Source organism: Perognathus longimembris, chromosome 20, assembly GCF_023159225.1.
Source record: "Perognathus longimembris pacificus isolate PPM17 chromosome 20, ASM2315922v1, whole genome shotgun sequence".
Classification (NCBI taxonomy): Eukaryota; Metazoa; Chordata; class Mammalia; order Rodentia; family Heteromyidae; genus Perognathus; species Perognathus longimembris.
Window position 1 is genome coordinate 31,796,640 of NC_063180.1, and position 24,453 is coordinate 31,821,092.

Consider the following 24,453-nt stretch of genomic DNA (forward strand, 5'->3'; position numbering starts at 1 on the left):
CCCCCAGGCTGCGGAGACCCCTCCGGTGGCTGTCGGCCGGCCGCCCCTGCCCACCCCCTAGGCCTGACCCGTGACACGCGGTATGCGGCCCTCTGGTTCCTTTTGTCTAGTACATTCAACTGGGGTCCTGTGGAGTCTGCACTGGTCAGTTCCTCCCCGCCCCTTCCCCTGGGTCCCAGCCCCCCTCCCCCTAGCTCTCCGTTGGGTGAAGGGGGGGGGGGCAAACAAAGAGCAACCCAACTGGGCTTGGGTGAAGTCCAGAAACCAAAAAAATAATCTTCTTTATTTAACTTAACCCCTCCCTTCTCCCCTGTCCCTGTGCTGGTCCTTGCTTGGAAAGGCACGGTGGGCGGAAGGATAGACGGACAGATGGAAGAATTTCTCTGAACTCAGTCTCTGGGTCACAGTGAATTTGCTTGGCTTTGGCTTTTGTTGGTGGTGGTGGGGGGGATTAGATGCAGTTTCGGGGGGGGGGCTTGGGGGTGGGGCAGGGCATACACTATGTCGGATTTTGTGTTTCCTTCTTTAATGGGATTCCTTATAAGACAAGAAGCAACAGGGAGAGGACGCCGCCTGCGCGGGGCCTCCTGGGCTCAGCATCCTGGGTACATTGTTCTGGAAGCTTCTCTCAGTGTGCCGTGCTGGGCCAGCTCTGCTGGGCTGCCAGCCGCCAGCTCCGCTTCTGCCGTTGACTCTTGTAGGTGGCGGCTGGGATGAAGGGAGGTGAAGAAATCGGGGTGACTCTTGGGGAAGTGGGGGCTCAGCCCAGGCCCTCCCCAGCCTGCCCGTGTCCTCTCCCCTTCTGGACTTGACTTGTCTTTGAACCTTGCACCTGCTGGGACCAAGGGGCCACAGGCTGGGGGCTTGTGACCCTCCCCTCCCCCACAGGGCCCCTAGGATGGCTCGGGACACCCCTCTGGGCACGGCGTCCAACCCCGGGGGCAGTGCTCACGGTCTGTGCAGGTGACCCGTGGCTCCTCCCAGTGCCCGCTGGGCTGGCACCGGATGGTGGGCACGTGGCGCTGGACGAAGCCGTCGGTGCACTGGTATCGCACCAAGGAGTTGATCTCGTACCGGTTCCTCTTCTGTCCCAGGGTCCTGGCGTGCTCCACGGTGGGGGGCTCGCCACAGGCCACTGGGGGGCAGACAGCCATAGAAAGGGGGAGTCTGTGAGGACCCAAGTGGGCTGGGGACAAGACAGCCCAGGTCACGGAGCTCCACTGAGCTCTGACTGCTGGGGGCAAACACAGCGCTAAGAATCTGGAGGTGAGCCGGGCCCTGGAAGCTCACGCCTGCCACCCCAGCTACTCAGGAGGCTGAGATCTGAGGACTGCAGTTCAAAGCCAGCCCTCTCAGGGAAGTCCCATGAGACTCCTATCTCCAATGAACCACCAGAAAACCAGAAGTGGCTCTATGGCTCAAAGTGGTAGAGCGCTAGCCCTGAACACAAGAGCTCAGGGATAGCGCCAGGGTCCTGAGTTCAAGCCCAAGGACCCCCGAAAACAAACAAAGGAATGTGGAGAGTTCTCTGATTCCTCATTGAGGGGGAGAGGAGGGGAGGGGACAGAGATGACAAAAGGAGGGAGGGAGGAAGGTGGGGGAAGTTGCCCTTTGGCCTGGTAGACCACTCCAAACAAAGGCTTGGGTGTGTGGGATAGCAAGTCATGCCCCATGTCCACAGATAAAGCGGAGGGGATTCAGGGCCTGATGGACTCAGGATCTGAGGGAGGTCCCCACTCCAGGAGCGACTGCGGGCCTGTCTGTGCCTCTGACATGGGCTGGGGGGGTGCAGTGGGGGATGGACTACGGTGTCCATGAGGTGGGCGACACGGTTCCTCTCTGTCAATCCACTTGGTCCTTGTGCGCCATCCCCAGCAGCAAGTTTGCCCTTGCCCCGCATGCCAACTTCCATCTGCTTCTGGAAGCCGAAGGATGCGTGCTTCTCCCCGGATGACCCCCGGCTGGGCCTGGGGCCCGGCTCGCTCACCTGTGCCTTTCTTGCATGTGAAGGGCAGGTGGTAGTTGCAGGGGACATCATTCCACTCGCCCCCTTCGTGCCAGATCATCACCACGCAGTCCTCCCCCGTGGCAAAGAAGTTGTCTGGCTGGTTGGGCCGCCACTTCTCGAATTGCTGGGGGTGCAGGGGAGAAGGGGTGAGGGAGGGGCGGGGCCGGCCTTTCCTGCCTCCTTCTTCCTCCCAGACCCCTTGCTTGGGGCTAGGATTCCCGAGGGAAACCTGGCTGCAAACGCCTGGCTGCTGGGAGCTCGGATCCCTGTCAGGAATCCACCCTCCCCTGTCTGCACCAGGCACCCACCATCCCCGTTGCTTTGTGTCTGTCTCCTTGTGAACAGGCTGGGAGATACTCTGGGCCATTCGCAGAGGCAGAAAGGATGGAGACTTGTTTTCCCTGCCTCCTGGGCTGCTGCTCCATCTGGCAGTAGCCCGGCTCAGTGAGTGCTTTGCCAGGTCTGAATGTGCGTGGCTGGGGGGAAGAGGGTGTCCTCACCCCACTCCTCCCCTGGGCTGCAGCTGAACTCACCAGAGGGTGTCCATCGGACCAGCGGAAGTCCCCTTCAATGGTCCTGTCATTCAGGCCAACCCACTGGTAGTCCTGAGCATTTTCTGCAGAGGGAAGGCAGTGGAGACTTGGTGTTGGATCCCTGGGGATGTGGGAGCTCCTTGGAGCCGAGGGGATGGAGGAGAAGGAGGTGGTGGGCTCCCAGATCAGCGTGGACCCCTGCCTCAAGCTGCTATGCACAGGTCTGAGTGCAGCCGCAGTCCCTGGCCCTGAAGACTCTAGCTTCTCCTCTGGAATCCAGAACTTGGGGATGAACTCCCACACCAGCACCAGAACCCTGCAGCCTTTCTGGGTCCAATCTGCTACTTTACCTTCCTTCCTTCCTTCGTTCCTTCCTTCATTCCTTCCTTCCTTCCTTCCTTCTTTCCTTGCCTCCCTCCCTCCTTCCCTCCCTCCCTTCCTTCCTCCCTCCCTCCCTCCCTTCCTCCCTCCCTCCCTCCCTCCTTCCCTCCCTTTCTTTCTCCTGCTGGTCCTGGGGCTTGAACTCAGGGCTGGGCACATTACCCCTGAACTTCTTTTGCTCAAGGCTAGCACTCTACCACTTTAGCCACAGCAGCGCTTCCAGCTTTTTCTGAGTAGTTTATTGGAGAAAGGGGTCTCACAGACTTTCTTAGGCTTGCCCATGTCCCTCGCTCCACCTTGGCCACCTGCTGGTCAGGTGCCCAGGGGAGAGGGTGAGAAGGGGAGCACTGATATGGGAGTAAGCTTAGCATCCCTGCACCAGGGGAGGTAAATCTAGCCCGGCAGTCTGTCTGTCATATTTTCTGCCCAGGCTGGCTTTGAACTATGATCCTCCAGATCTCAGCCTTCCAAGTGGCTAGGGATTACAGGTGTGAGCCACCACACCCAACTTCAGTCTGCTGATTTCTGACTTGCAAAGCCCAGCCTCACCCCCTCAGAGCTCAGGGGCTGGGCCACACTCACTGTTGACGAACTCCTGCTCCTCCTGGGTGAGGATGCTGCTCAGATGTGCCTGCAGCTCGCGACACCGCCTCTCGGCGTCCACCCAGGTCTCGCGGTCAGGGAAGTGGCGGTAGCAGTGACCTTGGAACTTGGTCCAACCCTCCTCACACACCTCCTGGTCTGCAACACAGGGCAGGGGCTCAAATGGGGTGGGAAGCCAGCTGGGGGAGGGCTCCCTGCCTACCTGGGACACAGTTTCTCAGCCTACCGTAAATGCCATGCTCTAGAGACGAGGGGCAAGTAGGCAGAGAGTTTGGCTTGGTTTTGTTTGTGTTGTTTTTGCTGCTTACTCTGGGGCTTGGACTCAGGGTCTGAGCGCATCCCTGAGCTTTTTTGCTTAAAGCTGGTACTCTACCACTTGAGCCATAGCTCTACTTTGGGGTTTTTTTTTTTCCTGTGGTTAATTGGAGATGATAAGAGTCTCATGGGGGACAGGGGATATGGCCTAGTGGCGAGAGAGCTTGCCTCGTATACATGAGGCCCTGGGTTCGATTCCCCAGCACCACATATACAGAAAAGGGCCAGAAGTGGCGCTGTGGCTCAAGTGGCAGAGTGCTAGCCTTGAGCAAAAAGGAAGCCAGGGACAGTGCTCAGGCCCTGAGTCCAAGGCCCAGGACTGGCCAAAAAAAAAAAAAAAAAAAGAGTCTCATGGGCTTTCCTACCCTGGCTGGCTTTGAACTGCAATCCTCAAATCTCAGCCTCCAGAGTAACTAGGATGCCAGGCATAAGCCACCAGCTCCTGGCAAGAGGCATGGCCACAGGAACACCACGGGAACTTCCATTTCCTGTCCATGTCTAGGAAACAAGGACGCCTTTTTCTTTCCTGGATGCAGTTTCCTGCCATCCCAGGCTGTCCGCCTGTGCATGCCTGTTCTGGAGGCTGGCAGAGCCCAATGGGAAGGTGGGAAGTATTGAGACTTGAGGCGGAACGTGACTGAGTGACTGCGGGGATCTCAGAGAAGAGGGGCTATGTTCATGGCAGGCTGGGCAGGGCCAGGAATGAAATCTGCACTCAGATCCTTGAGGCCACAACTGCATCTGCACTGGGTCTCGTGGCGGCTGGGGGCTCCGGGCTGGAGCTGGGATCCATGTTCTGTCTCGTCTTTTGATTGGCAGACTGGATGAGGGGAGGGGCTTCTGACTTTGTGATGGAGAAGGGGCAGACCCCAGGGTAGGGTGGGGACAGAGGCAGGGATGTGCTGGGGGCAGCTTGTTCTTGGGCATCGCCTCCTAACACTGCCCTTGGTGCCAGCACACTGGTATAGGGAATTGGCCTCCACTGGAAGATTCACACCATGGGCATTAGGAAGTGATCAAAGTCAGGACTTCCGTTTCCACCATGAGAGCCAGTGGTTGGCAATGGCCTGCACAGTACTAGATGGAGGGAATTCCAAGGGCTCCCCCTCTCCCCTCGAGCCTCTGGACAGCACACTCTGGGGTTCAGGGAGGGGCTGTGAATGGCAGCCTCACCCCCCCAACTTGGGTGAGCACCAATGGTCTGGCTGTCCCAGGGACGCAGCCCTGGTCCCTCAGGGTAGATGTGTGGCCAGGCTGAGAGGAGAGAAGGGAGAAGACAGAAGTCAGGCACCTGCTGTTGCTGGTGCCCTCCAACGGGGCAAAGCAGAAGTCTGCTGGGGTTGGGGGAGGGGGAGGCTGAGTGGCCCCCAGGGAAGCTGAGCACCAGGACAAGGGCAGAAACTCCAGCACAGGCCGAGGTCAGTGCCTGAGGGCTGAGTTAGCTGGGCAAGCTGAGCCAGAAGGGTAGCTGCTGGGCGTGGCTTACGGGGCCATGCGGGGTGGAGGGACCAGGGACAGAGACAGACTAGCAAGGGGGCTGCGGTGTGAGGGTGCAGGGTTGGAGTGGAGGGGTGGCCATGCTTTGCTGGGCACCCAGGGGCCAGCTGGGTCTCTGTCTCTCTTTCTCTGCTCTGTAGGGGTGCAGAGCCTGTATAGCCCCCTCCCCAACCTCTGTCCAACAGACTCCCCCAGAGTCTGGGCATTCCAGATCTTTCCAGATTAGTCCAGATCTTTCTCCCCATGCAGCAAATGCTATGGCACTCTGGAAGGAAGACTCTTGTAGCCCAGCTGACACCGCCCAGTCCCCAAACACTAGTCACATGCAGTCTCGAGGTGAAGGGGGGGGCAGACAGTGGTAGGTTACAAGGGAGGGGGGCCCAGTTCCAGGCTTTTTCTTTTAGAATTCTGGAGACGTTTCACCAGCCTGTAACCTGGGCACTGCCTACAGAGATGTGCGCTCTCTGACTATCTCCCCACATTCTCCAGGCCTAAAGAGAGCTTAGTTTTCCGAGAGCCTCAGCTGTGCTTTCTGGAAGTTTCTGAGAGTCCAATTGGAGAGTTCACTGTAAAGGGCTTTGAGCCCCTGCACGCTGGAGTTTTGGGTGGGCTACGGTCACCAACACTCAAAAGTTTCCCCTGCCTCTCGCCCTTTCTGAGTTGCTGGTGGAAGCCCAGCGAGCTGTTACCACGGGGAAAGTGCAAGGGCTCTGCCTGGCCCTGAGAGGCTCCAGGCCCCGCCACACCTGCCCAGGGTTTGGCAAGAACCAGCAGAGGAGGCCAAGCCTCATCCCCTGCCACAAGACCTGTCCGCCTGGCTCTAGGAAGAAAGGCAGCTCGGCTCTAGGAAGAAAGGCAGCTCGGCTCTAGGAAGAAAGGCAGCTCGGCTGGGTGGCAGCCGGGGGCAGCCGTGGTGGGGTGATGGGGAGGGGAAGTGACACACAGCAGTCCCCGCCCGTGCAAGATGGGGCCATGCACAGCCCCTGCCCCAGGAGAAGGGGGAAGGCAGCCTGGGAAGTGCCATGCCATCTGGGCCACAGAAGGGCCACAGAAGCCAGTCAAGCCACGTGGCGATGGGCGGGCCGTGTTCCTGACCGAGCTGAGTTGACCCCGGCTTCATTCAGACACACAGAACCAGCTGTGCCTGGAGTGACGTGTGTGTGCCCAGCTTGTCCTAGAGGAGGTTAGTGTTTTAGAGATTCCCAGAGCCCCATCTCTGAAAAGTAGCCAAGCCTGTGCGTCTCTCCTATAGTCAGCCGGTGCCCAAGAGGAAGGGAGATAAGGGGAGGAGAAGGATCAAGAGTGGGACTCCGTGGGGACACACTTCACCCTGTGGCCCCTGGAAGGGGCTGTCTCGATGGACCTGGGGCCCCAGCCAGGGCCTAGTGCCTGCTTGCGTTTAGAAGGGCAGGGCAGTGAGGGGGTGGGGCAGGGGTGCACAGGTTAGTGCCATTAGCTGAAGCCGAGCTGGCCGGCCGTACCGATCTCACACCGGTCCCCTCCGTAGCTGGGAAGGCATAAGCATGTGAAAGAGGCGATGGCATCCACGCAGGTGGCTCCATTCACACAAGGGCTTGACAGGCACTCATCAAGGTCTGCAAGAAACCAAGGGCCGCCATTAGCTTCCCGTGGGCAGCTGGAGCCTCACAAGCCAATGTGGTGGAGGCCATGGGGGTGGGCCACCTCTGCTCTCTCCAGGGCCTGGGAAGGGGACAGGCTGGTTTTCCTGTGGACCCTTACTGCTGCTGTTGCTGCTACTATCCTGCCACCGCCATCTTGGAATGGAGGCGCAAAGATCCGGACGTGATTTTTGGTGGTGGTGGTGGTGGTCGTGGGCCTTGAACGTGGGTCCTCAAAGTCATCCCTAAGCTCTTTTGCTTACGCTTAACACTCTATTGCTTTGGGCCACAGCACCACTTCTGGTTTTGTGGTGGTTCGTTGGAAATCAGAGTCTCATGGACTCTCCTTCCCTGGCTGGCTTTGAACCACCATCTTCAGATCTCAGCCTCCTGAGTAGCTAGGATGAGAGGCGTGAGCCACCAGCACCCTGCTTCCGATGTGATTCTTGATCAGCCAGTTTGGCGTCTTGGAGCCAGGTCTCGAAGAGAGCTGGTAATTTCTGGAATCAGAGGCTGCCTTTTGTGAGAAGGAGCGTTGGGTGCCTTCTCTGGGACTATGTCAGGAAGCTGCGGCATCTTGACTGGCTGGCGACATGGGGCTTGACGAGGATGGGTGAGGATGGAGGAAATCAAAGCCGGGCACTGCTCTGCAGAGGTCAGATCCATGGGAAAATAACACCTGGGGTATTGACATGAGAGTCACTGGACTTCCTGGTTTACAGACAGCTTTGTCTTCAGTAAGTCAGATGGTAGACTGTCCTGTAGAAATGGCTTCAGAATGGTTCTCCAGTGAGCTGGGCTTTGCAGAAGTGCTTGGCCAAGCCAGTGGGGTAGAGGTGAGGGCAATGTGTAATTTGTGTACCAGCCGGTCCCAGCCTGGGATGTTGGCAGGTACCACCCACCACCTCCTCTTCTTAGGAAGTCTCTTCTCTTCCATTCTTCCTGTCCCGGGGCTGGGGATATAGCCTAGTGGCAAGAGTGCCTGCCTCGGATACACGAGGCCCTAGGTTCGATTCCCCAGCACCACATATACAGAAAACGGCCAGAAGCGGCGCTGTGGCTCAAGTGGCAGAGTGCTAGCCTTGAGCGGGAAGAAGCCAGGGACAGTGCTCAGGCCCTGAGTCCAAGGCCCAGGACTGGCCAAAAAAAAAAAAAAAAAAAAAAAAAAAAAAAAAAAAAAACCATTCTTCCTGTCCCAATGTGTTCTTTCTGGATGGACTTTTTCAAACGATTCCAGGTGGTCTTTGCTTCAACTTTTCAATTAGCTGAAGTGAGAAAAGATTCTCCCAACTGGGTCTTCTGCTACCTTTTCTGAGAAGCCAGAAGCCCTAGGGACCTCTTCCTCTCCCTTTGTACTTGAAGCTCAAAGCTCCTGCTGCGTGTTGGGTTCTTTTTCCCAGGAACATGGAAAAGTAGGGTGCAGCTCCTGTTGCTGGGGCGTGGGGTCTCCTGGTTTATGGTACATCACGTTGCCAAGCCCTGGTGTTTTTTGGGAGCCCAAGGCATGTTGGCAGTGGTGTGTATGTGTGTACACGTATGTGCATCCAGCAGCTGTGTCCCCGGTGGGGAACAGAACCCTGAATCTACGTATGCTTTGGAATTTTGTTCTTGTTCTTCCTCAGTGCAAAGCAGGCTTGTTAAAGTCCACCGTCTGGTGGGAGGGGCAAGAGAACTTCCCATTGGATCCTCAAGCTTGGGTAGGTAGCTAATACTTCCGGGTCAGAGTTGGGTTTGCTCTGTGGATGGTTCATGAAGCTTTCTTCCTCTTTGTTCTTCCACATCCCTCTCCCACCCTGGAGTCCTTTGCTGCCTTCCACCAGGCACACACCAGGGGTTAGAAACTGAGCTCCCAGTGAGCAACCATTTCCAAGTAAACCTAAACGGCATGGAGCAACGGATGGAAATCCCAGCATGCACTTGGATTCCCAGCCTGCACCAGGACTCTCAGCAGCAGCAGCAACAGCAGCAATGGGTCGAGCCAGTGGGCAGGGTGGAAGCTGGGACAGCTGTCCTGCCCCGGGAGAGCTGTGTTCTCTGTGTCCATTAGCGCCATTAGGGGAGCTGGGAAGCGCTGGGCCAGGAGGATGAAGCCAATGTGCTAAAGCAGTTGTACAGAGCAAGGGGTAGGGATGGCCTCTGGGGAGAAGAGCCAGACAGCAACTCTGGGGCCTCTGGCTGACCCATGGGAGAAGGATGGGAAAGGTGGGAGGCTCGGGTGGAGGTGGGGATTGCGTTTCACCTGCCCCAGAGTGCATGAGGCCCGTATGTGTTCTGTGTATTCTGCCAGGGGTGTGAGGATTGAAGGAGCTACTTCCTGCACCAGAGCTCACAGCTGAGGAGGAAAGGTAGGGCCACTCTGTGGGTTCCACGGGGGCAGGCCAGAGAGGCAGAACCAGCATCGTCACAGTAAGGACTGGGTGGTATCCCAGGTGGGGCTTCCCCCATTGCCACTCAGTCCCAGAATACCTTGTCGTCTCTGCCTTTGGTGGCAAGAGACCCTCTGGCTCTGAACATCCCCCTCTTTCTCTGAAGGGCATTGGGTATCTCTCAGCTGCTAGAACCAGGGAAAGAGCTGGGGTACATTCTTTTGTCAGCATTGACAGGAGAAATGGCGGGGGTCCCGGACAAGAGGACAGCAGGTGAAGGTAGAAAAGAATGCAGGGCAATGGCAGTCTTCATGAGGGAAGGAGGAAAGTTGGCAGTCAATGTCTGGTCCGATGATGAACTGATTCCCACATACATATGACACAAGCACTGTTACACCATTCGTAGTAGGCAGGGAAACAAGTGGTGTGACTTGCTCACATGGCACGTGGTGGGCCGATTAGAAGAGATGGAGGAAAGAGTCAGGATGTGAGACAGGAAGCTGGGCCTCCATCTTATGTGGAGGGAGAGACACATGGGGTTCTGGACTCTTAGTACCTCATCACCACTTCTGCTCCAGCCCTTCTCAGGGCTCACCCACCATTCCTGAGCTGGAGTTTTCCAACTCCTATTCCTACTACTGAAGCTGGAAGGAAAAGGATGGTTTGATCCCGAACCAGACCCCGCAGCAGCACCTCTCCTTTAGGAGAGAAAATAACCAGGAGTCCCCAGTACAGGACAGAGATTCGGAGATACCTGCACACAGTCGTGCTGGTGTCTAAATGGGAGACCTCAAATTCCTCCCCCCCTCCCCCCAACAAAGACATTTTGTGTTCAAAGACAATGCCAAAGATTTACGATAGCAGAGGGTTTGGAACACCATGACATTGTTTGCTGTTCAGAAAAACAACAATGTATACGTTATTCTTCAAGTGACTCAGTGCCCAACCTATGACACTATGCGTGATAAATGGAGGTTTAAACAAAACCCTCCAGTGCCAAAAGCTACAGAATCAGCTCCACAGAATCATGGGTCCTGGGTATCTTGATGGTTTAAAGCTGAGAACCACTACCATTGTGGCCAGTGGGGCCCTGGCTATGAGTGTTGAACATAGCTCTCACTTTCCAGCTACTTCCTGTCCTGGCTCCCTGGAAATCTAGCTCTATTTTATTTATTTTTTTAGTTTTTGGTTGGTGATAGGGCTTGAACTCTGGGCCTGGGCACTTTCCCTGAGCCTTGTTTTTTTTTTTTTTCCTCAAAGCTAATGCTCCACTTCCTGCCCAGGCTGGCTTTGAACCATGATCCTCAGATCTCAGCCTCCTGAGTAGCTAGGATGACAGGTGTGAGCCACCTGTGCTGGGCATTTGTTTTTTCAGCTCAGCAATCTGGCTTCATGTTCAAGAGGGAAATTCTTATTAAGCTGAGCGTGCCGTACATCCTACAAGTAATTCTTAAGCTGAGTGTGCTGTACAACCTACAAGTGAATGGAGGCCCTGATGCCACCTGATGGAGTTAGAGAGGAACTCCTTGTGGATTCCCCATGGGGAAGGGCACAGCTGCACCCCCCACACTCCCCCACATTCAACATTTCCTCCAAGTTTTACTTCCAAGGGTCAGGCACCTTTTGCGATCCACTTATAAAATGATCTTCAGTTCAGCATAAAAGTACAAACCAGCCAAAGGATTCAACTTGAAGGTTTCCCCCCACTCCTAAGCCTTTCTGTGGTCTCAATGTTGTGGGGAAAATGTGCCTGCCACATTTTTCCTGTGGCTTCCCCCCTCCACCCCCGACCCCTAGTAGCTGGGATTACAGGATTGTGCCGCTGTGCCCCGTGTGTGCTCCAGACTTTATAGCGACAAGGTCTCATCCCATACCACAGCTGCCTAGGGTCTGAACTGCACACACATTCAGAGGGAAAGTAGCCCCAACAATACCTTCATCGACCCACTCTGCTTCCCCTGATCCCCGTGGAGAAGTGGGGCTGGAGGCGTCCGTAGGGGCGGTGGCTGTGCTGGAGGTCTGGGTCTCCTCTCCTGAGTGCCAGAGGCTCAAGGATTCGGCTTCCAGATGTGCCTCTGTTGGGCCCTCTGTCTGCAGCTCAAACTCTAGGAGGCTGGTGGTGACGGCCGTGTCCGGTTCTGAGGTGTGGCCAGACAGGTCTCCGCTGACTTCAGTCCTGTCTCCAGAGGCTGAGGGAGCAACTGGTGCCCCCATGTCCCCATCGTAGCCACTGGTGGCCTCAGTGTTTACTTCCAGGCTGGAACCTTCCTGAAAGGCCCAAGGGCTGCTGCTGGCCCCCAGGCCTGAGGCACTGGCCTGCTCGGCGTCTGAGAAGGTGGAAGTGGTAGGCTCTGGAGCTTCGCCACTGGCAGCCCCGGAGAAGGCTGGCGTGGCTCCACTCATGTCCCCAGAGGTCAGGGCCTCCCCGCTGGCCTTAGAGAACCGTGGTGTGTGGGTCACAGGGGGTCCTCGGCTGAGCTCCTGGGAAACAGTTGGTTCGATGACGCCTTCCACCAACTCTGAAGTGATCCAGGTGAGGTCTGGGGCCCCCGAGGTGTCCCCACTGGCACTTGTGCCGGCTGAGGATTCTCCACTTATATCCACGGGGCTGGAAGAGTCCCCACTGAAATAGGGAGGGCTTGGCTTGACACTGGCTTCCAGGCTGGACTGCAGCCCGCTGAGGTCCATGGATCCAGAATGTTCTCCAGAGGGCACCCCACTGAGCTCCCACGTGTCCGAAGACCCTTCTCCAGCTTCCTGGGCTGTGGGGGCCTGGGTTCTAGATTCCACCCACGGTCTGTCCACTAAAGAGATGGTGGGGAGGCCTGATGCAAGCCCACTGCCCTCAAAGGCTCCTGAGGGAAGGCTGCTCCCGGCCTCTGCTCCTGAAGCTTCACCACTAATGTCAGCCACCCCACTCGGGAGGCCACTGAATTCTGGAGCCTGCGATGGGAGTCCACTACCATCGAATGTTCCAGAAGAATGTCCACTGACATCCAGTATCCCAGAGGTGCCAGACAGGTCTGACTCCCCAGAGGGGAGTCCACTGAGTTCCACAGACCCCAGGCCTTCTTCTTCTCTAGATGGAATGGGGGTTACTTCCACCAAGCTGGTGTCCACCAACACAACACCAGAAGATTCGCCGCTGCCGCTCACTGCCCCAGAAGCCAACTCAGGGACTCTGGGCATCGTTTCATGGAATCCTGGCACTCCTGAGGGCTGCCCGCTGAGATCAAGATCCCCGGAGATTTCTCCACTCTGGTCTGTTATGCCAAATGGCTGACCACTACCAAAAAGAACTCCATGAGCTTCTCCGCTCATGTCTGGTTGTCCAGAGGAGAAGCCACTGGGCTCTGTCACTCCGGACACTTCCCCGCTACCATAAGGAAATCCTGATGGCTGCCCACTGACCTCAGAAGTTCCAGATGCTTCCCCGCTCAGGCCAGGAAACTCAGGTGACTGTCCACTAGTACCAAAGATTCCAGACACTTCCCCACTGAAGTCAGGAGAGCCAGACGCATGGCCACTGAGCTCAGCTCCTGAAGCAAGTCCACTGGCATCCGGCTCACCGATCGGCAGCCCAGAGATTTCTCCAGCACCGCTGATGCTGATGGTTCCCCTCCCTTCCAGCTCACTGGTCGTGGTGGCCGTGACCACTTCCACCAATGTGGCATCCACAAGGGAGACCGTTGGCAGCCCAGAGGGAAGGCCGCTGAAGTCAGGAAGGCCAGAGGCTGGGCTGCTCCCAAAGTCCATTCCAGAATACTCACCACTGGATCCGGAATGGAGGCCGCTCACTTCTGGAGCTTGTCCACTTCCCTGAGTTTCCCAGGGCAGCTGGCCAAAGTCCAGGGCCCCAGAAGCAGAGCCTCCTCCAGAAGACAGCCCACTGAGGTCCTCGGCTCCAGAAGTAGAACTTTCTAGACCTTCTCCTCCAGTAGGAAACACACCAAGGTCCTCTACTCCAGAGGTAGAAGTTTCTAGGTCCTCATTTCCAGAAGGAAGTCCACTGAGGTCCTCTACTCCAGATGCAGAAGTTTCTAGACCTTCTCCTGCAGTAGGAAACACACCAAGGTCCTCTACTCCAGAAGTAGAAGTTTCTAGGCCCTCACTTCCAGAATAAAGGCCACTGAGGTCCTCTACTCCAGATGCAGAAGTTTCTGGACCTTCCCTTCCAGAAGGCAGCCCACTAAGGTCTATTCCAGAGGCAGAAGTTTCCAGACCTTCTCTTTCAGTAGGAATCACACTGAGGTCCTCTACTGCAGAAGTAGAAGTTTCTAGGCCTTCACTTCCAGAAGAAAGGCCACTGAGGTCCTCTACTCCAGATGCAGAAGTTTCTAGACCTTCTCCTCCAGTAGGAAACACACCAAGATCCTCTACTCCAGAAGTAGAAGTTTCTAGGCCTTCCTTTCCAGAAGAAAGGCCACTGAGGTCCTCTACTCCAGATGCAGAAGTTTCTAGACCTTCTCCTTCAGTAGGAAGTCCACTGAGGTCCTCTACTCCAGATGCAGAAGTTTCTGGACCTTCTCTTCCAGACGGCAGCCCACTGAGGTCTACTCCAGAGGCAGAAGTTTCCAGACCCTCTCTTTCAGGAGCAAGCACATTGAGGTCCTCTACTCCAGACGCAGAAGTTTCTGAACCATCTCCAGAAGGTAGCCCACTGACATCCCATCCTCCAGAGGTAGAAGTTTCTAGACCTTCTCCTCCAGTAGGTTGTCCACTGAGGTCCTCTATTCCAGAGGCAGAAGTGTCCAGACCATCTCCAGAAGGCTGCCCGCTGAGGTCCTCTAGTCCAGAGGCAGAGCCATCTGGGCCCTCGCCCACAGGGGGTCGCCTGCCAACCGGAGGCCGGCTGGACCACGACACGCCATCTTCCTCCCCAGAGCCTGCTGTGGAGCTGAGGCCAGGGAGGTCCAGGTCGGCTGAGGGCAGTCCACTCCCACTGCCCCCTGAGGGCTGGCCACTGGCGTCAGGGCGTTCCCACGCTTCTCCACTGCCTGTGAAGTCAGGAGTCCCAGACGTCTCCCCAGAGCCCGGCAGAGGCAGCTCTGTCCCGTGGAGTGAAGGTGTGGATGGCTCCTCGGGCGATTCTGAGGCAGAGGGCTCCGCAGGCACGGTGGCAGTGGCAGAAGGTAATTCTGTGGCTCCTTCCGTGGCTCCTTCTGTTGCCCCCTCTGCTTCTGGGCCAATGGGAGGCCATGTGGCAGGGATCCCTGGGGGGGGGGGTGGGGAGAAGGAAACAAGGTGAGCTCACGGGTGGAAGTGGACTCGGTTCCTTACACATCGAGACCTTTCTCAAGAGCTCAGAGCTGGGTGTGTGGATGCTTCCTAATGGAATTCCTTAGGGGGAGAGAGGGAGGGCAGGAGGGAGGGAGAAAAAGAAAAAGGAGAGGAAGTAGGAGAAGGAAGAGGGAAGGAAGTAGGGATAAAAGTGAAGGAGGGAGCGATGGAAGGAGAGAACGAAGGAGGGGAGGGAAGGAAGAAAAGCGTGAATGAGTAGGGAAAGAAGGAGGGAGGAAGAAGAGAGAAGAAGGGTGGGAGTGAGAGAAGGAAAGGAGGAAGAGGGAAAGGGAGAGGAAGGAAAGGAGGAAAGAAGGGAGAAGAGGAGAGAGGAAAGGAGGAGAGAAGGGGAAAGGAAGGAGAAGAGGGCAGAGGCAGAAGGGAGGAGAGGAGGAGAAAAGAAGAGCAGGGTAGAAAGGGGGAGAGGAGAACAGAAGAAGGGAGGGAAGGAGGAGGAAGTTGGGACCAGGAAGCTCCCTCTGCTGGCCTGGGGGCTGGGACCCACCTGCTGGTGAGGAGGTGGCCTGCGAGCCATAGTCTGCCTCCCATGCAGTCTGGTTTTCTGGCTCAGTGGTGGAGCTGGGTGCCACGGTCGTGTCCACTCCCGGGGGAACGGCAGCCACATCCGGCCCCACCTGCGTGACTATCCAGTCCTCTATGTCCACAGGTGGCGTGGCGGTGCCTTCCTCCTCGTCTCCTGGAGAGGGCACCCCTGAGACACCTAAAAGGGAGGGCATAATGAGGCCCCTGACTGCTGGGACCCACCCCAGCAAACCTTTCTTTCTTTCTTTCTTTCTTTCTTTCTTTCTTTCTTTCTTTCTTTCTTTCTTTCTTTCTTTCTTTCTTTCTTTCTTTCTTTCTTTCTTTTTTGCCAGTCCTGGGGCTTGAACTCAGGGCCTGAGCACTGTCCCTGAGCATCTTTTGCTCAAGACTATCGCTTCACCACTTGAGCCACAGCGCCACTTCCAGCTTTTTCTGTGTATGTGGTACTGAGGAATCAAACCCAGAGGTTCATGCATGCAAGCCAAGCACTCTACCACTGAGCCACATTCCCAGCCCCACTGGGCCTTTCTTAAGGAGCTGGGGAGTTCTGAGCTCAGGGAGGTGGCTCTGGAACTGCCCGTTCAGAGCGGCCCCTGACATGGTCACACCATCTCCCTGAGTACCGGCCTCTGAGGATACCACTGCGTCTCTCCTGTGGTCTGCCGTGCCTACCGGGGATTACCGTAAAGGCAATGAGTTTGTGTACAAACTCATTCTAGCAGAGCGCAGTGGCTCATGCCTGTAATCCTAGCTATTCGGAGGCAGAGATCAGGAAGGCTGTTATTGAAAGACAACCCAGGCAAAAAGGTTTGTGAGATACCCCCCATCCCCCCACCTTAGTAAGCCAACTGTGTTGGCGGCTCAAGTCTGCCATCCATCCCAGCCACATGGAAAGCATAACTAGCAGGATTGCTGGCCCTGAGGAGAATGCTAAACCCCATCTGGAAAATAATGCACAGGAAGGGCTGGGGTGTGGCTCCAGTGGTGGAGTGTCTGCTCAGAAAGCTCAAGGTGCTGAGTTTAGGCCAAGAAATTAAAAAGTACAAAAAACAACCAATCGTGGAAGACGAGGAGGAGACAGACTCCTGTGTGGGATAGAGCAAAGGCCGAGGGCACTGAGGATTGGGTGGGTAGGAAGGGGTTGACACCTGGGAATTTTCCTGGCCCAAGGGCCTCATCATCTCCCAGGGGAGGGGATCGCTCCTCTCCAGGCTGGTGGCAGGGGTGGGGGCTGAGCTTGAAATGGGGTTTTGGAAGGTGATGCTGGAGATCTGGGGAAAACTTGGGGACTTTCTGTTTTCTATTTTCTTTTCTTTTTCCCTTAACTTTATTTGGAAATGAATTAGAGTCGCAGGAAGTTGCCAAGGCACGGGGAAGATTGGAAATGTGGTCCCAGCTGATCTGCAGTCTACACCCTAGACAGCACATCCTGACCCGGGAGGGGGGGGGTGCTGTGGGAGCTCATCTGTCCCATCAGGGGCCAATGCCCGGGCCACACCCAACACTGATGGGCGGTACTAGATGCCTACTATTCCAAACCTTGAATGGTTTTGTGCTTAGTAAAGAATTACTGGATTAATCTCACAAGTATATATTTACAAGCATGTGCAAATGAGCACAACACATAGGACACACAGGCATCCGTGCATGTGTGTAGATAGATAGTTTTGTACGTTGCCAACTGTCTCTGAAGCGGGATCTATCTGGTCACCATTTATACACGAAGCAGAGGGACACAGAGGTTAACTCACTTTGTCCCAGTGTCACTCCAGCTATTCAGTAGCAGAGCCATGATTCCATTCAGGTCTGGCTTGTTTTCTTTTTCTTTCTCTTCTCTCTCTCTCTCTCTCTCTCTCTCTCTCTCTCTCTCTCTCTCTCTCTCTCTCTCTCTCTCTCTCTCTCTCTCTCTCTGTGAGGAACTTTATGTTTATCTTTCCTTGTCAGTGTCTAAAGTCAGGCTAGCTCGGCGCTGTGCTGGGCCTATTAGGACGTCTGGGTCCTTGTTCTGCTGGGTGGCAGCCTGAGGGGGGGGTGTCCTGGGGTAGCGGGGTCTCCCGGGAGGAGAAGGCCTTACCTCGGAAGCAGAAGGCGTGGTGCCTGGACAGCGGGTCGGGCAGGCCGGTCTGGTTGGGGTAGAGGTAGACGGTTCTCACACCGGGCTTGTCCCCGCCGCAGGCGGGCCTCGGGGTGACGATGGGGTAGCGCAGGCTGCCATCTGCCAGCCAGCCGGCGTAGCACTTGTCCAGGCCGCGGCTCCAGGCCGCATACAGCTGCCCGGTGGAGGCCAGGGTGGCGTTCTGGGACTCACAGAAGGCCACGGCTTCTTGGAAGGTGAACTGCTCCAGACGGGTGACAAAGAACACCTCCCCTGGGGACAGAGGCAGTGCTGTGACCCTTCTTGACACCTCCCCACACAGGTGCAGCCAGGCTGGCCCAGGGGCCGGGATTCAGGTCACGGCCCCGCCCCTGCAAGGGCCACGCCCACCCAGCGCTGTGGTCCCACCCACTTCCACCTATAGGCCCATCTCTGCTCAACCATGCCAATTAGGCCACGCCCACAGGTCACGCCCACATGCCACACCCACTTCCGCCTCCACTCCTATAGGCCCCCAAAGACCACGCCCCCACACGCCACACCCACGTCCATCTCTTTTCCTATAGGCTCCCATCTCGGCTCAACCACACCCACCAGGCCACACCCCTAAGATTTCCTGGGACTCTGTGAAGTAGGTGGTTCAAAGGCTTTTTGATTTGTACTAGACTGGACTTCTAGATTTTCCTGAGACTCAGGGCAACCCTTGCTTTAAGAAAAAAAAATTTTTTAAAGGCAGTGTCACCACCCAGCTGGGCAGAGGTGGCCACAGGGACCAGGCCTCTGCCCTTCCCTCCTTCCTGGGTTCTCCAGTCACACCTAGGTCTTCCCCTTCCGGACTAAGAGAAGCAGCTTGCCTGGATGCTCTCTGAAGGTAGATAGATACCCCATATCATGGCTGCTGTGTTCCCCATCCCCTGTGAGCTCACCCAGGGTGGAGTCGGGGATCTCTGGGGGTTAGGGAGCGGGAGGTTCACATCCACCCAAGACTTTCTTGTGCTTGGCACTTCCCATACGCATCTCACTGAAGACTCAGAAAGCCTTCTGTGTGGGTCAGGAGCAGATCAAGGTCTGTGGGTGGGTAAGCTTGGCCAGGGCAGGATAAGGCAGCTAAGGAGGGAGCTCACTGCAGGACTTCTCGGGGCCTTTGCTCTGCCTCTAAGCACGGGGACAGCAGGAAGCCCCATGTGCACAGAGTGTTTAGGATGAATGGATGGATTTACCCACAGAACTCACTGCTTGCCGAAGGAGCTGGGATCCCCTGCACTGTTGGGGATCTCACAGGGCAGAGGGGCTTGAATTGAGGGAGAGGCGCATGGATGGAGGGTGGGAGCCCCCCTTCTTCCTTCCATCTCTCCTCTCAGGCCCTGGCCCATGCAGGGTCCAGCCAGGGAGAAGGGGGTCCGGTACCTTGAAGCTCGGTCACGTAGCAGTACACGTCGTAGGTTTCTGTTGATGGCCGCACCCTGTAGGTCCTGACCCCCGGGCTGCTGTCCTTGTCACCCACACATGGGGTCCGTGGGCTTACAATGGGGTACCTGCACCAGCAGAGGGGGGACGGGGGTGAGATGGAGGCATGAGGGCCGTGGTGGGGGCTGGGTTCTCTGAGAGCTGCGATCATAAATGAGGGGTGGCGGGGTGGGATTTGAACTGGGGCTGGGAGGCGGGGGGTGGGGGGGGCAGGCACTCCACTCACCTGACCGTCTGGTCTTGCAGCCAGCCCGCGTCGCACTGCTCGTAGCCCGCCTCATAGGCGGCCTGCAGCTGTTCTGGGGAGGCCATGATGGCCCCGGTGCTCAGGCAAGCCCTCTGAGCCTCCTCGAAGGTCAGTGAGTAGCGCTTGGACCCCGGGCGGTAGTGGAATACCACCCCTGGGTGGGGAGGAAGGGGGGAGATGGAGAGAGGTCGGCTCTCAGTGCCCTTGGACTACTCAATGCCAAGGCCCCCCTCTTCCGTGGTGACAAATAGGATTTATCCTGGCAGTTGGGTGACCACTGGATGAGGGTGTGTGTGTGTGTGTGTGTGTGTGTGTGTGATGGTGGAGGTTGGTGAGAGTACCCCCAAAAGCCCCCTGGAGGCCACATCAGAATGTCCTTCCTGCTCACAGGCTCATGTTTGGGGAGCAACTGGACTCTGTGGTAGGTGACACCCAAGCTTTCCAGATGTTACTGAGCAACAGAACACAGCCAGGCAGCAGGAAGAACGTTCTGGAGGGGGTCTATACCATGCTTTTATGTTTTTTTTTCTTTTTAAGACAGGGTCTTGCTAGGTAGCCCAGGTTGTGCTGGGATTCAAGGTCCTCTCCCTTCAGCCTCCCAAATGCCGGGATTACAGGTGGGCACTGCTCTGCCTGGAGTCCACTCAAGCTTTGTGAGCCATAGGAGTCCTGTTGCTCCAGTTTGGCCTAAGTGAGCCACAAACAAACAAATGGGGTTGGCTTTGTTGTATTCCGACTGCATTTGCAGACACTGACTTTTGAAATTCGTATCACTTTCCTGTGTCACAAAATATCATTCTTTGACTTTGCATGCTCCCCAGGCCCCATGTACCCCCAGGTGTCTGCCCAGTGTGGTACTCACCCCCCGATGGACGGGGCTGCCCTGGGAGCTCGGCCGCGCCTGGGCCAATGGTCACCTGCACGACCAGGTCCTCACTGGTGAAGGCTGTGGCAGGGCCTGGCCTGGGTGTGGATTCTTCTGGAAGGCCCCAGGGCCCGATGGTCTCAGGGGTCAGTGGGATGGGGGCCCCAGGCTCTGGGGCAGTGGGGAAGAGGTCAAAGAAGGGCTTGGCTGTGAGGATCACGTTGCCCCTGGCCTCGCCCTCCGTGGTGTTTCTGGGCAGGGGCAGCTCCAGGTCAGGCCAGGTCACGGTCTGCACAGTGATGTCTTCCTCGCCTCCCACTCCGAAGAAGTTTTCTGGGATGTCCGTGAAGTCTTCACCTGGAACAGGGGGCCGGGTAGAGCCTTAACCTAGTGACCTGGGTTTGGCTGGAGCTCGAGGCTCCTAGCTCCAAAGATCTCCCTGCCCGGAAGCCAGAAGTGGGGCAGTGGCTCATGTGGTTGAGCACCAGCCTTAAGTGAAAAAGCTAAGGGACAGCGCCCAGGCCCTGAGCTCGAACCTTAGTACTGGAGCAACCACCACTACCACGAAATGAAGTCTAATTTGTCAAGGTAACGCTCTTGTCCAACTCTTTCTTATTCTTTCAATACTGCTTTGACCTTTTATTTTTATTGATATTATTATTATCATTATTATTTGCCATACGAGGGCTTGAACTCAGAGCCTGGCACAACAAGTGCACTACCACTTAAACCATGTCCCCCAGTCCTTGTGTAGCTGTTTGGTTTTGTTTTTTTGGATAGGGTCTTGATTTGGTCCGCAGCTGGTCTTAGACTTCCACCCCCCTCCCTATGCCTTTCACGTAGCTGGGGCCACAGATGTGCTCCACCATACCCGGCTTGTTCGTTAAGATGGAATCTTGCTTTTTTTTTTTTTTCCTTCCCAGACTGGCTTTGAACTGGGATTCTCCGGAGTAGCTGGGGCTACAGGTGTGTACCACCACGCCCAGTCCTCCTTTTAAACACATTCTATTAAAGAGGGCAGGTAGTAGCACCCTCCAGATTCCTAGTCGATGGCGAGCCAGGGTTCTGGCTTTCCCAAGCTGGTGTGGTGAATCCCAACTTTCCAGCCAGTGCCCCTCACCTGTGTAGCAGATGGCGTCGTAGCGGGATGAGGGGTCCGGGTAGCCGGTCTGGTTGGCGTGCAGGTAGACGGTCCTCACGCCTAGCAGGTTGCCCCCGCAGTTGGGCCGGGCTTTGGAGATGGGGTAGCGCACACTGCGATCGGCCAGCCAGCCCGCGCTGCACATGTCCATGCCGCCCTGCCAGGCCAGGTAGAGCTGGCCGGTGGTGGCCAGCCGGGCACCCAGCCGGCGGCATTCATTGGCCGCCTCCTGGAAGGTGAACTTCTCCGGGGATGTTGCATAGAAGACCTCGCCTGGGGATGACACAGCCAGCTGGTCGAGGGCCTCCTCCTTCCCTGCCCCATCTGCCTCCCGCAGGGTCCTGGGCCAAAGCTAACTGCCCAAGGCCCCCCGGTCCATGGGACTGAATCTCAGATCTCAGCCTCCTGAGTAGCTAGGATGACGGGTGTGAGCCACTGGACCAAGAGCAGAGAGGGGATGGAGGAAATGGCTGGTGAAAATCTCCCTGGCTCAGAACCATCCTTGCCCAGCAGCTGGCTGTACCTGATCCCACCAGGAGGGGGAAGTCTAATGAGCTTTGAACTGATGATCCTTGATCCTCCTGCTTCAGCCTCCAAAGTAGCTAGGGTTACAGGCATGCACCACCACACTAAAGCAAAGGCAGGCAGGGGCAGGGAGGCCTCACCCTCCATCTCCTCCGCAAAGCAGTACACATCGTAGGTCTCGTTGGTGTCTCGGATGCCGTAGGTCCTCACACCAGGGAATTCATCCTTGTCTCCATAGCAAGCTTCCCGGGGTGTGTGGATGGGGTACCTACAGGAGACCAAAATAGGGTGTGACACTGGCATGTGGGGAGAGTCTGCTCAGAGTTGGGTTCTTTTCTGTGTGTTCACGGTAATTTGTGAGTATAGGCAGTCCTTAGGACTGAGTACCAGCATTAAAGAAACTCCTCAGGACTGAGTACCAGCACTAGTGGCAGTCCTCAGGACTGAGTATCAGCACTAGAGAGACTCCTCAGGACTGAATACCAGTTGTTGGCGCTACTGGGGACAGATAGAAACTTAAATGATCCCAGGCCACTAGGTCCTAGCAATGACCACTCTGCTACTGTATGGAGGCGAAGCAGAGCCAGTGTGCAAACCAAGGTGGCTGTGTGCTGATAAACCTTTATTCAGAGAAACAAAAGGCAGGTCATCTTGGCCCGGGGGCCAGTCATTGCTGGTTGGCCCTGGCTCAGTGTCACTAAGTCTACTCGACCACATGACACACATGCCCTGTGTGTGTGTGCATGTGTGTGCTTGTATGTGTGTGTGCATGGATGTGTGTACCAGCATGCTAGGATTCAGTCTCAGCCTAGCGATTTTGTGTGTGTGTGTGTGTGTGTGTGTGTGTGTGTGTGTGTGTGTGGCTGGTGCACGCCCTGGGGATGCACTCCTGGGGATGGCAGCAGGTGCCTTCCTGCCTTGCTTTCTGCCCCTCTGGGCGGGCTCACCTGACGGTCTGGTCGGCCAGCCAGCCCGCGTCACACTGGTGGAAGCCGTCCTCGTAGGCAGCCTGCAGCTGCTCGGCTGTGGCGATGACTGCGCTGTTCTGCAGGCAGGCCCGCTGCGCCCGGTCGAAGTCCAGGGTGTACCGAGTGGAGATGGCACGGTAGTGGAACACGATGCCTGCCGGGCGCGTCGGGGTGGAGCTCAGGCCCAAGCTCCAGCCACGGACCTCAGGGACTGCCTGGGCTGGGCTGCTGCCTGCATTTGTTTGTGCTCCTCTGCCGGGGGTGGGGAGCTCACTACCCTATGGGGGAGCTCCTATTTGAATAGCTAGGGCCCAGTGGGTAACAGGACCCCAGGCAATAGGGCCTGGTGGGTCCCTGGAAGAACCATTTCCAGGACCAGCTCAGGTAGACATGTGGATGACCCCATCCCCCCTCCCCCGGGGCAGGCCACGGGGTCCTCGCCCTTGTGTGTGTTTATATAAGAGGGGACACCCCCAGTCCTAACCCCTGGGCCCCCCCTCACCTTTGACCACGACTTCCAGGGTGGCCTCGCTGTCCTCGATGCCGTGCATCACCTCGCAGCGGTAGACGCCGGAGTCGTTGGAGCGCAGGCTCTGGATCTCCAAGGTGGCGTCGCTGGGGATGGCGGGGTAGTTGGGCAGCGAGACCTTGTCCCGGTAGGCACTGTGGACCCGCACCTGCCCCTCGGTGGCCACCAGCAGGACCACCTCCTTCTCCTTGGACACTCGGCTCCACTTGATCCTTGGGGCGAGCGGCGCGGTGGACGGGGCCGTGGTCACGGGGTGCGCGGGGTCGAGGAAGTAGCAGGGGATGGTGAGGGAGGTCCCCAGGAGCACGCGCAGGGGGGACGGTTGCGGGATGCTGACGCTCAGAGAGTTGTCGTGGTCTGTGAAGGGGCAGGGACACACCTGTCAGGGCCTAGAGAGGCCCGCCCAGCCTCCCTGTGGGTGCTTCTAGAAACGGGGCTCCCTTGAGAGGCTGGGGAGGGCATCTGGATAGGAATGCCCCTGGGGGAGCAATCCCCATGAGCCCCATGTGTTCTGCAATTCAAGACAGCAACCGGGCCCCGTGTGGCGACGCACCCCTGTGATCCCAGAGTATCTGCGGGGCCTACGGAGGGGGAGCACAGCCCAGAGTCAGCTCAGCGAGAGCAAAGTCTACAGGGCCGGGCAGAGTGGTGCGTGTGAAGTGAAAACACGAGGTCCTAACTGAAAAATGAAGCAGCAAGTGAAAATGCCTGAGTTTAAACCCCAGAACACAGAGAGAGAGAGAGAGAGAGAGACAGAGACAGAGAGACAGAGACAGAGACAGAGAGACAGAGAGAGAGAGACAGAGAGAGAGGCACGCACAGAGAGGCAGAGAGAAGAGGAGGGAGGAGAGGAGAGAATCTCCAACCAACACCAGAAAACCAGAAATGGAGCTGTGGCTCCCAGTGGTAGAGCACTAGCCTTGAGCAAAAAGAGCTTAAGGGACAGCACCTAGGCCCTGAGTTCAAGACTGCCCCACAGCTGACAACAACAAAAATGGAAAAAAAAAAAAAAAAAAAGGAAAGAAATACATTGAACCCGGGCTGGGCCGTGTGCCACTCCCTGGGGCTGCCCTCTCGGCCCCTCCGATGTCTCCTTCTCGGTGCTTCTGTCCTCCCCTCTGGTTTCACCACCCCCTCCCCCCATCAGCTGTGGCAGGTCTAGGTGACAGTCTGGAGGGAGGCAGCTGAGAGCTGGAGGGTCTTCGTGAGGCCCCGGGATGTGTGTGTGTGTACATGCATGCACGTGTGTCAGTGTGCACACCACAACCAGGTGTGTGGGGCCACAGAAAGGCCAGGAAGGGGGGATGTGTGTGTAACTGTGTCTCTGTACAGATCAGTACTAGGTTCAGTACCCAAAACTCAGAACCCAGCACCTAGGGCCTACGGGGCAGTTGTCCTCACCAGGTATTTCCTGCGCTGCAGCTGCCGCAAGGACCCGCAGAGTCACGAAAATCAAGAGTAACGTGGTCAT

At 56.8% G+C, this 24,453-nt stretch overlaps 1 protein-coding gene across 2 annotated transcripts; it reads right to left on the reverse strand.

Moving 5' to 3' along the window:
• Window positions 1-628: 628 nt before the first annotated feature.
• LOC125368079 (aggrecan core protein-like) lies at window positions 629-24,453 on the reverse strand. Of its 2 annotated transcripts, XM_048368935.1 has the most exons (17): window positions 24,384-24,453; window positions 22,956-23,339; window positions 22,433-22,607; window positions 21,626-21,753; window positions 20,940-21,233; window positions 19,817-20,176; window positions 18,934-19,108; window positions 18,648-18,775; window positions 17,220-17,513; window positions 15,108-15,323; window positions 11,257-14,535; window positions 6,819-6,932; window positions 3,505-3,663; window positions 2,542-2,624; window positions 1,988-2,132; window positions 953-1,135; window positions 629-708 (listed from the first exon to the last, which is right to left on the reverse strand). In XM_048368935.1, exons 1-17 carry the CDS (start codon window positions 24,451-24,453, stop codon window positions 629-631), a joined length of 6,267 nt encoding a protein of 2,088 aa, XP_048224892.1. The 2 variants fall into 2 exon arrangements, with proteins under 2 accessions (XP_048224892.1, XP_048224893.1); XM_048368936.1 differs by lacking the exon at window positions 6,819-6,932 and having other exon boundaries at window positions 3,505-3,682; window positions 11,267-14,535.